At 35.1% G+C, this 13,327-nt stretch overlaps 2 protein-coding genes across 3 annotated transcripts; one reads left to right on the top strand and one right to left on the bottom strand.

Moving 5' to 3' along the window:
* Positions 1-1,926: 1,926 nt before the first annotated feature.
* On the bottom strand, positions 1,927-4,010 carry LOC103951221 (bidirectional sugar transporter SWEET2a-like). The gene is made up of 6 exons (XM_009362531.3): positions 3,950-4,010; positions 3,097-3,133; positions 2,623-2,839; positions 2,364-2,519; positions 2,153-2,272; positions 1,927-2,034 (listed from the first exon to the last, which is right to left on the bottom strand). The coding sequence occupies exons 1-6, from the start codon at positions 4,008-4,010 to the stop codon at positions 1,927-1,929; spliced, it is 699 nt and encodes a 232-aa protein (XP_009360806.2).
* Positions 4,011-8,060: 4,050 nt separating this feature from the next.
* On the top strand, positions 8,061-13,325 carry LOC103951219 (exonuclease 1). 2 transcript variants are annotated; one of them, XR_007260780.1, is made up of 15 exons: positions 8,061-8,326; positions 9,056-9,175; positions 9,782-9,905; positions 10,036-10,173; positions 10,263-10,472; positions 10,578-10,753; positions 10,865-10,937; positions 11,061-11,172; positions 11,339-11,532; positions 11,684-11,738; positions 11,842-12,188; positions 12,298-12,349; positions 12,549-12,768; positions 12,849-13,020; positions 13,122-13,325. XR_007260780.1 is itself a non-coding variant. In XM_009362530.3 (14 exons), the coding sequence occupies exons 1-14, from the start codon at positions 8,166-8,168 to the stop codon at positions 12,940-12,942; spliced, it is 2,076 nt and encodes a 691-aa protein (XP_009360805.2). In that variant the 5' UTR covers positions 8,061-8,165; the 3' UTR covers positions 12,943-13,325. The 2 variants fall into 2 exon arrangements, 1 of the variants encoding a protein (XP_009360805.2); XM_009362530.3 differs by having other exon boundaries at positions 12,849-13,325.
* The last annotated feature ends 2 nt before the right edge of the window (positions 13,326-13,327 follow it).

Raw genomic sequence — 13,327 nt, forward strand, 5'->3', positions numbered from 1 at the left:
CCAAGATATAGTTTGGCCTCTCCAAGGAAATAAGGCAAGATATATCGCTAACACAAAAGGCCAGTTTGGCCACTCCAAACTTGGGAAGAAAAAAGAGGTTCAGGGAGTTCACACAATTACACCAAACTCTTTGAGGTCGTATGGGTTCTGACCTTATAATAGTTGAGCAAAATGTGTCATGAAGAAGTCTTTCTAACTTCATTTTTTGTTTTGCAAAAAAGTTAGTGTTTGGAAAGATTGGTCAAAGAATATGACAACTACTTATACGTAAAGTAAAGGCAAGTTTTATTGAATTTTGCCATTTTTATTTTAATATTCATATTTTTACCCAATAAAAAGGTGAAATTTTGCCCCAAATCATTAGTTTTGACGATGACAGTGACTTTGAGTTGTGACAAATGACAACAGAAATTGGTATTGACCTTAATCAAGCCAATAGATCCAAATATTATTAGAGATTTAATTAGAAAGTAAGTTGATAATTGAAAGGAGTGAGAAAAAGCCGAACTTAATGAATGAATCGTCAAGTGCGGGAACTTAACCTAGTTGATTGAAGATTATTGGTTGAATAGACAAACTGGTTAGACATGGGTTGCAAATAAGTTTTTTTTTTCTTATTTACCATTGCAAATAAGTTAAGACAACTATACATTTCATCATGTGATAGAAGTGAGTTGTCCATGGTAGTGCTCTAAAGCTCTCATTAATTTGGGGATTAGTTGAGAACCAAAATAAAACACGAACTACAATATATTAGGATGAGAGATGTAAAATTTGCATTGTCTGAGTTTATACTAATGGTGAATAATTCAAGATCATCGTATAACTACTACAAATAAAATCTGATAAGTCTCTTCAAGTACTCTTATAGGTTCAAGTCTAAATAAACCTGTCTACATACATCTGTAGTGCACATGTATTTCAAATTCTTCTTAATTTTGTAATTCAGGTGGAGGATTGTTGAAAAATTATATGAAAAATGGGTGAAAAATTATATGAAAAATGGGTTGAAAGAGCTAATTTACATGAAAACTTGATGTTATTCAATAATTAGTTATTAATTCTACACAGGTTATTATTTATACAGGTTAACTCTACTTACTAGTAGTTTTTCTATCCCTTGTCTAACACAGCACATGCAGGTAGCGCCAATGCACATATGTAAGAATTAGCGGGACAAAGTTGACGGTAGAGGTGGTAAATCAACTTATTGAGTTGTTAATGGGTACCTGTTAATTAAGACCCATTTAATTTGATATCATCATAATATAAAAGTGAGATTGGTAGTGGTGATGATGGTGAAATTAAGGTGAAATCAAACTACAAAGGATCTTAGCAAGTGGTCATTTACCATAGTGGTGGAAATGAGTTGAGCACTTGCATGACTGCATGGGTTTGAACCCCGTCGGTGGTTAATAATTTAACAAAATCTATCGTAAAAAAAAAAAAAAAAAAACTAAAATGGATCTTAATGGGTTAACAATCCAATGGATTAATTTGCAACCAGTAGTTGACAGTGGTAAAGATATTTTATAATTAAATTCAACATCAACTCGACGTAAACTGATTAATGAATTACAAGGGTAGGCTTACAGAGGGTGACAACCCTAGACTATTTAGGAAAATACTAAAAGTCCAATAATAAATGGAAATATTACAACATTTTCCTAATTAAGTAAATAATTAACAATTAAGAGAAGATAAACAGTGCTAATCCAAGAGTTGACCTAGGGCTAATATGACCCTTTCTTGTGATCTTGTTTGTTGATAGACGCTTGAGATGCTTCTGTGCATCACGTAGCAAGTCCAAACCCTTCATAATCTCATGATATTGTTCTCACTATCACAATTTATGACCTAGGGCTTTGATTTTACTGCATTGAGTTTTAACTAGTCCAGTAAGTTCGTTCACGCACGCATCCGAAATTAAGCAAGCAGTGGTTCTCTCGAGTCATCATCTCCAGACATTTTGCTATAGTAGGAGTACAGAACCAACTGAACAAACCCTAAAATTGTACCGAGACCGTTTGGGATCTGCATGAAAAATAATAAACACAAGTTAATAGGTTATATAAGTGGGATGTTGTTGCTGTTTAGACTTTAGAGTGATAATATAACTGCTGAAATTCGTCCAAGGAAAAAGAATACTTACATAGACAAAGGGGTCGCCCTGCAACGCTCCGTATGCACAGAAAGAGAAACTCACCAAGAAAGTTGCAAGAGAAAGATTAAATGGCATGAACTCAACACTTCTTGTTTTGATCACCAAATTCTGAAAACGTGTATATGTGAAACGAAATCAGTGAGAAGAAATTTCACAATCTGAAAACAATCTGAGTGAGAATTATTCCACACGAACTTACGATGATAAACAACGGCGAAGCATACACTGAAACTACTGAAAAAGCACATATATATCCAACGAACAGTTCCCTCTCATGGCCTACAAGTCTTAAGCTCACAAGTACAACAGCCGCAAAAAGAACAGAAACTGCTGCGAGCAATCCCGATATCCTCAGCTGCAATGAACATTTTGAAGAACAACACGTAGTCAGTCATGCAGAGTTGTAAAAGGGACTTGATCTTAAGAAGAGTAAGGTAGATTTTGGGATTTATAATTACCTTAATTGATTTTTCAGCGCAAGTAATGAAAATGATCAAGTAGACTAACTGGAAAACAGCTCCGATTGAATTGACTGTAGCCACCATTATAATACCACTCTTCACTATAGGCAGGCCATACCATGTGCATATCAAGCAATTTAAAAGGCCATATATGTAAGGCAATCCTGAGAATTGTTCTGTTGACTTGTTTGTGATAATTCTTTTAAATGTTGGCCTGAAAGAACATAAAAGATTCAAAAGTGAGTGGGAAGTGCATAAATCATTAGGGTAAGCAAATATTTTAATGAATTCCCTTTTTTAAAGGATGCTAGTGAGACAAAATTTTAGAAACTAAAGAACATGGAAGTTGATTTAGTTTATTACTTGAGCGTTGATAAACGTGCTCATTCCTATTGGTGACACATCATTTAGTTTGTAAATTTTATCTCCAAATTTAGTCTCCCTAGTATTACCCTTTTTTTTAAAACTTACATTGGTGACACGTACAACGAAATTGCACAGATATTGCCTGCAGTTGACAAAGATGGGTGTTAGAATGTTTCTTGCATATCTAATCATTTTTGGGTCAAACTTGCATATCTACCCGATCATACTTGTTATGCATATTTTCATTGATCAGCCAAAGGTTTTTTTTTTTTAACCAATAATATACTTTAATTTTCATACAAGAAGTTGAAAAATGATTATATTTTCACAGGTAATTTTTTGTCAAGTATAAAAGTTTCCAAAAAGTAGAATAAATGGTTTTAACTTGTACAACAATTCTTTCATATAATTAAGGAGAATAAAAATTTCAATTTAATTGGTTGCTAGTTGTAAGGCCTTGATCAATGGTGATAGATGCCAGATTATTCAACATATTTTTAGGGAAGGAAATTTTGTGCCTGATAAACTTGCTGAGATTGGTTGGATTTGGGTTTACGCTTCATGTTTTTGAGATTCCTCCTGCTGGTGTGGGTTGTCTTTTTCAAGAAGATATTATAACGGTCTTTAGACCCAGTTTTGGCTTAGTTTATAGGCTCTTTGCTAATCGAGTTAGCCTGACTATTGTACCAAAAAAAGAACTCCCATCATATGACAGTTATATACAGTAAATAAAACAAATAATTGACATATTATACATACTAGTTTTAACAAATTACTATCACATCGGATTAGCTCTAATCCGCAACAGTACTCTGATATGAAGTCATTAAAAAAAATTCATGCATGGTTGTGCTTCATGAACCAGAAACCTGTATCTAAAGCATATGAATGCATGGAAGAAGTTCTAAGCAAATATATATATAGAAAGATGCATTGTGTAAAAATGAAGAAGGTAGACCAGCAATGCCGGCTGCAGTACTGAACCATAGATAAACAGAAGACAATCCAATTGGCAACATATCGACCTATCGATTATCAAAACTTCTGCTGAAGAAAATGTATGTATTCACCAAGCAGAAGCTTTCTCTCTCTTTTCTATTGTAGCTGTGGACATTAACAAACCAAAGGGGGAAGCTATTTATAGATGTACTTCTTGTTACATATAACAGCGAGTATGTCTTATTTACCACCAACTTTTTTTTATATTTTTTTTGTGTTCATATATGGTTTGTGTTTGTGTTTTAACAATTGACAGGATGTTTATAAAGAAGATATTTTGCAACAGCCAATATACCCGCAAAAAAGGGACGTCACGTACGAAACAGGGCAAACTACTACAACTGTGAATCAAACTCGTACAAATCAATCTTTTGTGAAGCTAACGATGTCCAACTACATGCTAAGCTTAAATATTTATGGAAAAGATAATTCCATTTTTAGGATTTTACTTTTATTGTTTGTGCTATAGATAGAGAGAAAGTGTGTAAGAGATAGGATGGATAGATAGTCTTAAAGAAGGGTGGAGGAATAATGGTGGAAGAAGAGTGAAAGAAATTTATATGGTATATATTCCCTTCATTTCTTCTTCCTCCCTCAATCATTATTCGTTCATATTTTCGCCCTTATACTTTCTCTACGTCTATAATTCAAATAAATAATAATAAATAAAAAGGAACCTATAAAAATTGGAAACCGATAGTTCTCCATCCATGTTACTGCAAATTATATAGAACTTTGCAATCATTAGTTCTTTCACTGCCCTTTGGCAAAACTTTCGTCACTTAAAATGATTGGTTCTTTCCACCTCGCAGCCACACATAAGCACAATAAGGAGAAATTTGTTAGTATCTCAGGAACACAGTCTACTGCTTCAAGTATTTTAATACAAGTAGTTGAAATTTTTCTTTTTCAAGTATTCAATTACTTGTATTATGACACTTGATGTATGAGTTGTGTTCCCAGCACACTACTGAACACTTTCTTCACAACATGCACATGTGTTTTGGTTTATCAGACTCGTATTTGTTCCATTCCATCTTCAGCAGCCTTACAGCTTAGTAGTGAGTGGTAGCACAAGCCCGACCACGTACTGGCACCTTACTCGAGATTCTCTCTACATATATGGAGACGAGTACAACTAGGAAATGTCAATCATCGTTGGTTGAGATCCTTATAGAATTTTCAGAGCCAACGGAAACTTCTAGTACTGTTGCCTATTGGCTAGCTGCTTGTCACTTGCATTACAAATGTATGCCCTGCAGTGACTGTGCCCTCATGCATTTTATATATTTTAATTCTGAACGTTTGAGATTTTAAATTGAATAATATTAGGGAGATCAAATTTTTAAACTAAAATTTACAAATCAAATGATGTGGATGTTGATGATTGAATTATTAGTTAAGTGTTAATTAATGTGTTTTCTTTTCTATTAATGACATATTAATGCGTTTGTAAATTTAATTTAAATTTTGATCTCCCTAACATTACATTTTTAAATTAAACATCCGAAAGAATATTGGAATATGCAGAAATGTTCTTTTATGGTCGGCAACATTGAGTGGGACAACAAACTACTGTACATATGTGACCTTCATCAATTTTTTTTCTCCAATGTACACTTCATCAAGTCTTCAAAATGGATCTTTCATACCTAATTCGTCCTGGAGTTGGTCCCTCAATATATTTTACATGAGAGAAAAAGTGTCGGCTGGTTAAAGAGCAAAAGTTGAAAGAGGGTTGACCAGGTTACCTGTGCAACCACTTGCATAAAAAGATAATTAACCTTCTATGTTAGAGTGTTATTATCCAACCCATGTTGGTTCCGCTATGATGCAAGCTAAGATTAATGGAGGGTCCAAAGGATGAGAAATTTTTCAGTAAGCCGGGAAAACGGCGCGATACACCAAGTGCAATAAAACAATTGGTTTAATTATTTTTTTTTAAATTTCCAATCAATGTATTTTTACATTTGGTGTACTGAGCCATGTTTCTAGCATACTGAAAAATTCTCCTAAAGAAGGACGAGTGTACTCGTCATTGATCATGGTTTGATTCGAAATCGATCATGAATGATAGGATTCACCATCTGAGGATTTTTTTTTTCATTTATTTTATACACTAGAAGGATCTATTATTTCATTTAATTTCAATTATTGCTTCTCTTTGGGGTCCTTATTTGCACCTGTCACATGTTTCAATTCTAGCTAGTTTTGTTGTTTTTGTAAAAACCTATGATTTCATATTTATATTAAACGAATATTGCATATCTGGTGAATCATTGCATCGGACATGAACATACACATGGACACAACAAAGCAATGATGCAGGTTTCATTCGGCCATGCTTCCTCGGCATGTTTTACCTGTTGGCATCGATCCCATGTTCTTATTTAATCCCTTGTTTAAGACAAGAGATATGATTTTCATTAATAATTGGCTATCAAACAATATAGCAAAGGTGTATAATGTTGTCGTTCATGTGCTTGCTTCTTACCATTAATTAAACTAATAAAGTTAATTAATTTAGAGAATTGTTATTGGCACTCAAAAAATATCATTTTGAACTCCAAAAGTTCTATGATTATTAAAAAAATAAATAAAATACAGTTTTAAGAAGTGCAAAATGAGAATTTTTTTTTTAATGCTAATAGTAGTTTTCTTAATTTATTGTGCTTTATTTCATAAAACTACGACTAAAAATTTAGCAATGCTTTTGAGTTGTAGGCCTTGTTTTATTTTGAATTTCAATTTCGCTATGAGTTCTTAAAACATTTGTAGCAATATTCTCCTTTCCGACACCCCCCCCTCCTTCTGAACGTTAGTCAAATTGAGCGTAGTTTTGTTCATTTTGTGAACTATTGCATGTTAAGTTTTTATTACTACTTGTATTTTTTTCTCATAACTCAATTATAGAGTTTCAAGTATTTACTAATTCTCTTTGTGAAGTTAGCATTTTATTGATGCATATGCTCTTAAAAGTTGGTCAGGTGCATTACATGTAAGAAATTAACAGAAAAAAAATGAAAGAGTTATTATTGGCACTCCAAATAAGTACTTACACATTTCTCACAATAAGGAAGAGAAGAGATGGGTACATGATAATTTTGTTTAGTTCTATTAAAATGAATTATTCCCACACAAGTGATTTCAAGCACATTCGCACGCAACATTATTGTTTATTTTTTGCCATTAAATGGAATAAATCAAATGAGAGTCAAGATACATAAACAAAGTAATTTACTGAATGTGCATAAAGATAAAATGAGTAATTGACAATCATTTTCTAATATAAAATACGATTTTTTAATCTTTTGGGAGTTGAAAACACCGCCAGGTGATTGCTCATGGGTACGGAGGAAGATACTCAAACTTAGAAGCATAGCCGTGGGAAGATCAAGTACCTAGAAGGAGACGGCTCAACCATTTAACTATGGTATGACAATTGGAAGCCTGGATTTGCTCTATCAAAAAAATAGTTGGAGATGCCAGATCTTTTAGGCGGACAACATGCCTTTATCGGATGTGCTTGTGTTGTGTCAATGAACACAGCTAATTTCGATTACCGCTTGGGAGCTTGCTCTACCACCCAATCAATGAAGACTCAAACCAAACTCGCTCCGGGCACAAGTACTCGAGAACCTGACTTTGTCGGATCAGATCAGATGATGGGTCCAGAAGAGGGGCAGGCACGACTCTCTAAGGATCTTTTAGAACTATTAAAGCAGGTATCCAAGAAGGTGCTACATTTTGTATATCACATTTGTACCGCGAGTATAATGTGGTATACAAAACGTGGTAAAAGTGTAATGTTATTTTTTAATCAATAATGCACATTACAGGCTGATGGTATCTATTTGGGCTACTATTGGGCTAATTTCCTGGACTACAACATTGGGCTGCTATTCAAATTTTCAATAAATCTGGGCTACAATATTGGGCTGCTATACCATTTTTGTATTGGTCAACAACGCTGACCTTTGCCATTGAAAATACTAAAACACAAAACTCCTCCCCCGCCAAAACACAACATTTCCCATAAGGTTTCCCGCCAGGTTCTTTTTCCTAACCCTCTGTCTTCCCAATGAACCCTTCTCTCTCTCTCTCTCTCTCTCTCTAATTTGTAGATGAAGCCATTTGAACAGAACTCATAGCGTGCGACATTGAGAAGAAAGAAGATGGGGATTCAAGGGCTACTGCCGCTACTTAAATCGATAATGGCGCCAATCCACATTAAGGACTTGGAGGGCACCTGCGTGGCGGTGGATACCTACTCTTGGCTTCACAAAGGCGCCTTGTCCTGCAGCAAAGAGCTCTGCAAAGGCATACCCACCTCCAGGTTTCTCTTTTTTTCATCGCATTTGTCGGATTGGGATTTTGGGTTTTTGTTTGCTGGTCGTTCTGACATGAATTAGCTGCAAATTTCGATGCTTTTACGAAAATGTGATGATGGGTTCCTCTTGTTTTGACCATTTTGATGCAAATTCAATGATGGGCCGTCTTGGTTCGAGCATTCCGATGTGTTCTTTCATGAATAATGATGGGCCTTTAGCGGAGCTGTTTCTGTTGTTAAGTAAATGAAATTATTGTTATTTGTGTTTCACCAATTTGAAGAATTTGAGATAAAAGAACCAGAATTTGGCAGTGAGCTTATAGGAAAGGACAAAATGGGTTTTTAAAGTGATCCCTTTCCCTCTTTTGCTTTCAGATTACTTGCATTTTTTGGGTGCTTTTCACGATTACGGTATTATCTCACTTTTTCAGTCATTGTTCTCGCTTCTAAGTAAATTGACAAAAAAACACTAATTTTGGTAAATCAACTACTTATTGAACAGTATGTACATGAAGAATTGAAATCATTTCCGTCCTATGAAGTTCACCGATAAGAAGCTACCTGCATTTTTTTTGTAGTCAGTGATTTTATGGATCCAAAGTACTAATTTCAAAAAGTAGGATTCAAAGCTGAAATAATTTATCATCTCAAAGCTTCTTTGCAGTTTAGCGCGGTTGATTATGTTAGTAGATTTTCTGTTATATATGATTCGTTTGCATTTCATTCCCATTTTAGGCACATTGACTATTGTATGCATCGAGTAAACCTGCTGCGGCATTATGGTGTTAAACCCGTTCTTGTATTTGATGGCGGACTTCTACCAATGAAGATTGAACAAGAGAACAAACGTGGAAGGTATGGTGGCATCTCTTTTATTCTAATTCCACTTGGTTGTAATCCATATTATATTTGCTCTTTGTTTTGGAGTAGGTTGCATAAATTCTTGATGACATTTAACTTTTCAATAGTGTCAGATATGTAACGAATTGACTAATTAATATTAGCTTAGGTTTGATCCACTATTTAGGATGTCTAAATCCTTGATAAACTTTTGAATGCTTATGCTGATGGATGTGTTTGGACACCCTTAGAGATAAACTGAAACTATTAGTGCATAAGTTTGTGTATGTAGCCAACGGATTATATGGGCAGGATATATCCAACTCAACCTCTTAATATTTTTTCTTTCGCTTCCCTTGTGTGGGATTAGATGTCTCAACTCAAACCTTTCATTAAAAGACCACCCTGTCTATGTCATTTCTACTACATTTGGCAAGCTTCCGATCTTTAACGCGTGATTGGTTTGTCACTGCAACATGAGGCTGAGCTACTGATCCTTCTTTTCTATCCTTATTAATTTGATAGATCTAATACATAAGAGACTGGTGTTCGCCTCTTAAGGTCTATGTGCAGTTCATGGATAACTCAACTTAGGAACTGTTTTGTGTTCTCCTTACACAGGGCGAGAAAGGAAAATCTTGCACGTGCCATTGAGCATGAGTCCAATGGAAATTCTACTGCTGCTTATGATTGCTACCAAAAAGCTGTTGACATTTCACCTTCAATTGCACGTGAGCTAATCCAGGTAAAAAAGTTGCTTTTGGGTTAAAGATCACTAGCTATTTAAAGTTTCAGATCTTCATAGGGATTTATGTTTATCAGTTAGCTTTACAGAATTTTATCTCCTCTCTTGTTGATAGTGTTGCTCCTTGAAGGTGTTAAAGCAAGAGAATGTATGTTATGTGGTGGCTCCTTACGAGGCAGATGCTCAAATGACGTTCTTGGCTGTCAGCAAGCAGGTAGAAGCAGTAATCACTGAGGACTCAGATCTGATACCATTCGGATGCCCCAGGGTTAGTTATCTGTATAGCACAGACCACTTTTCTTTTCTTTACTATTAGAAATTTCTCTGTGTGGTATGATAATTCTTTTTGTAATCCAGATTATCTTTAAAATGGATAAATTTGGGCAAGGAGTTGAGTTTCAGTATTCCATGCTACATCGGAACAAGGACTTGAGTTTTTCTGGATTCACAAAACAGATGCTTCTGGAGATGTGTATTCTGAGTGGTTGTGACTATTTACAGTCGTTGCCTGGAATGGGACTGAAAAGGGCACACGCCCTCATAAAAAAGTTCACAAGTTATGATAAGGTGAAGTTTATCATTCATCCATTCTTTAAATTTCGGAAAACAGACCGGCATCATTTGAATAATTTTGTTTTAAAGTAACTGTAACTGATGACTGTCCGACTTCAGGTAATTAAGCACCTAAAGTACAGTACTGCTTCAGTTCCTCCCCTATACGATGAATCATTCAAGAAAGCAATATTGACCTTCCAGCATCAACGGGTTTATGATCCCGTTTCTCAAGATATTGTATACTTGTCTGAAATGTCTGATCATGTTGTGGATGATTTTGACTTCTTAGGACCATATCCTTTATACTATTCATCTCAGTCAACCATCTTATTACTTTCTTTTATTGTTTCATTACTTCCATCTATTCTTTTCAATGCATAAGATTATGCCTTAACCTGAAATACATCGATATCACAGCATATAGCTAAAGGTATAGCAGAAGGTGATATTGATCCATTTACTAAAATGCCATTCCAGGTATCCTCTGCGATTTCCATAAGGGTTATTTTTTTCCGATTGATTTTCTTCAATGTCTGTGTGTGTTAGTTTAGTCTTAATGAGACTAAAGTAGGTTTTCTTCTTTTCTCTTTGCGGGATCAGGAAATGAACGTTAGTGCCGACAGAACTTACCAACCTAAAAACGTCAATCTTGGAAGGATGAATAAAAGGCTGGATTTGCCTGTGCAGAATAACCTCCTGACTAAATATTTTTGTATCCTTTGAATCCCTTTTTTTCTTAAGCTTGATTACATTATCTAGGTTTTAATTCAGTATATTGTGCTAAAGAATCAGTATAAAAATAATGTTCACAGTATTGCATTTTTGTAGCTTATATTGTGCTTGGCTCAAGTTCTGCAGTTTTTCTTTGACAACTAAAGGCTTTGCCTCTCTTGAAGCAAAGAGAAAATTCACGGCTCCACGGAACTCACCTGATTCTCCAAGTCCAGTTGATGACTCTTCTCTCAGTCCCAATGAAAATGCCTCTGCGGATGATGTTTTGTGTAAAACAAACTGCTCAGAGTCATCCCTTGTTAACTCTGACAACATGGGAAATGAACCTCCCAGTGATTCAGTGAGTTTCATAAATGGGTGTGAAATGATAATTCTTATTCGAAGATCACTTATTAATCAACTGTTGTTACACCTTATAAGTTATCTGTCTTTTCTAGGATCACTTATTAATCAACTGGCGTTACACTTTATAAATTATCTGTCTTTTCTAGGTAAAAGATGAATTCGACACTGATGTCCCTGATTCAATAGAATCTCAAAATCATGGTAAGGATATAGTTTCCCCTTTGATAACTTCATGGATCCGTTTTTAGTTTTCTGGTTACTAGTAGTTACAACTCACTTGAATTTGTGTTCCTGACATTGAAAGACATGGTGCGCGTGAGACGAAGTCCAGAAAATACATTGTTGCAACAACCCGGACATTATATCCCTAAGCCTTGTGTAACGCTGCATAGGGAGCGTGAATGTAAGAATGCCCCAGGCACAGTTGGGGGTGGTAAGACAAGAACGGAGCACAGAAAGGTCATTGTTAGAAGTTCTTATTTCAAGGATAAGTCAATCAGTGAACACAATCAGGAAAAGCGATTGCTGAAGGATGATCTTGCTATTGATATGCACAAGGATGCAGTTCCTGAGAGTACTCATTTTGAGAACAGCTATTTTAATAGAAAAGTCGCTAAAAGGAAAACCTCCCCACATGACAACGTTCAAGTGGTATGTGTTTTTCTCTCTTTTGATTTTATGCTTAGAATGTTTGTGTTTATGATTATTTTTCTTATAAAAACACTATTATTTTTCTTATGTTTGTGTTTAACTGCTTCAGGAGAATGTGAAACCCAAACCACTGTGTATCAGTGCATCCCTTCCTGATGATGGTAAGTGTTAGTCAAAACTCAAAAAAATAGTTTAGCACCCAATTTTGGAAATCAAGTTATTTGATATGCTTTTTATTAACTGTTCAAGATAAGCGTCTATTGTTCCCTTACAGATCCATGCTAATGACAAGCTTATTAATCTTATATCGTATTGAATCTTTCATCTGAGCAAATATTTTGTTTTGTTTCTTCAATGTAGGTCCCTGTGCATCTAGCCTGAACAAGGCAGTTACAGACACAAATGAAGAAGGAAAATTTGCATCCAATATTTCCCATTTAGGCCGTTATTCAGATATAGCAGAGAAATCAGTGGAAAATTTTGTATCAGTAATATCATCATTTAGATTTTCCTCGTCTGGTTCTCGTGCAAGTGGTCTTCGTGCTCCTCTGAAAGATGTCCAAAACACCAGTACCAATAGGTAATCCCTGTTGTGTATGGACGATCCAATCATAAAGTTCATTGCGCTAACATGAATGACTCTATCTTTATTTATTGCAGACCGACTGTTGTTGACTTCAGCAAATTTGAATATGTACCAAGTATTCAGAAAACTTCCACAGCATCACGCAAACGCTGTTTTAGACCTGTTTAAAGCAAAGCAGTGAGGTTGTGAGCATACATGTGATACATTTTTCAGTTATAGTAATTGCTCTAAAGACAATTTTTCCAGGTGAGTGGGGAGGGATTTTCAACTTGGGCTTCGTTTGTTTATCTGCAATTTTGTTATGTGGTAGTTTGTTGCAACTCTGTTTTAATTACTAACAATCACAGATTCTTCGAATGCTAATTTTGGACTTGCGGGTGCATTTGGTTAATCTTCCATCAGCGTCGCTCTTCGTTGTTTGTTGTTTGTTGTTCTTGTAATGTCATTTATAAGCTCTTTCGGATTGCAAGGAATACAAATGGAACTGATTCCTCTGTAACTGTTGTTGTACACAATGTTGCAATATTGATTCGTTAAACTTGTTATAGCTACA

Source organism: the organism of the source record quoted next, unplaced genomic scaffold, assembly GCF_019419815.1.
Source record: "Pyrus x bretschneideri cultivar Hongxiangsu unplaced genomic scaffold, Pyrus_bretschneideri_v1 Contig33, whole genome shotgun sequence".
NCBI classification, from domain to species: domain Eukaryota; kingdom Viridiplantae; phylum Streptophyta; class Magnoliopsida; order Rosales; family Rosaceae; genus Pyrus; species Pyrus x bretschneideri.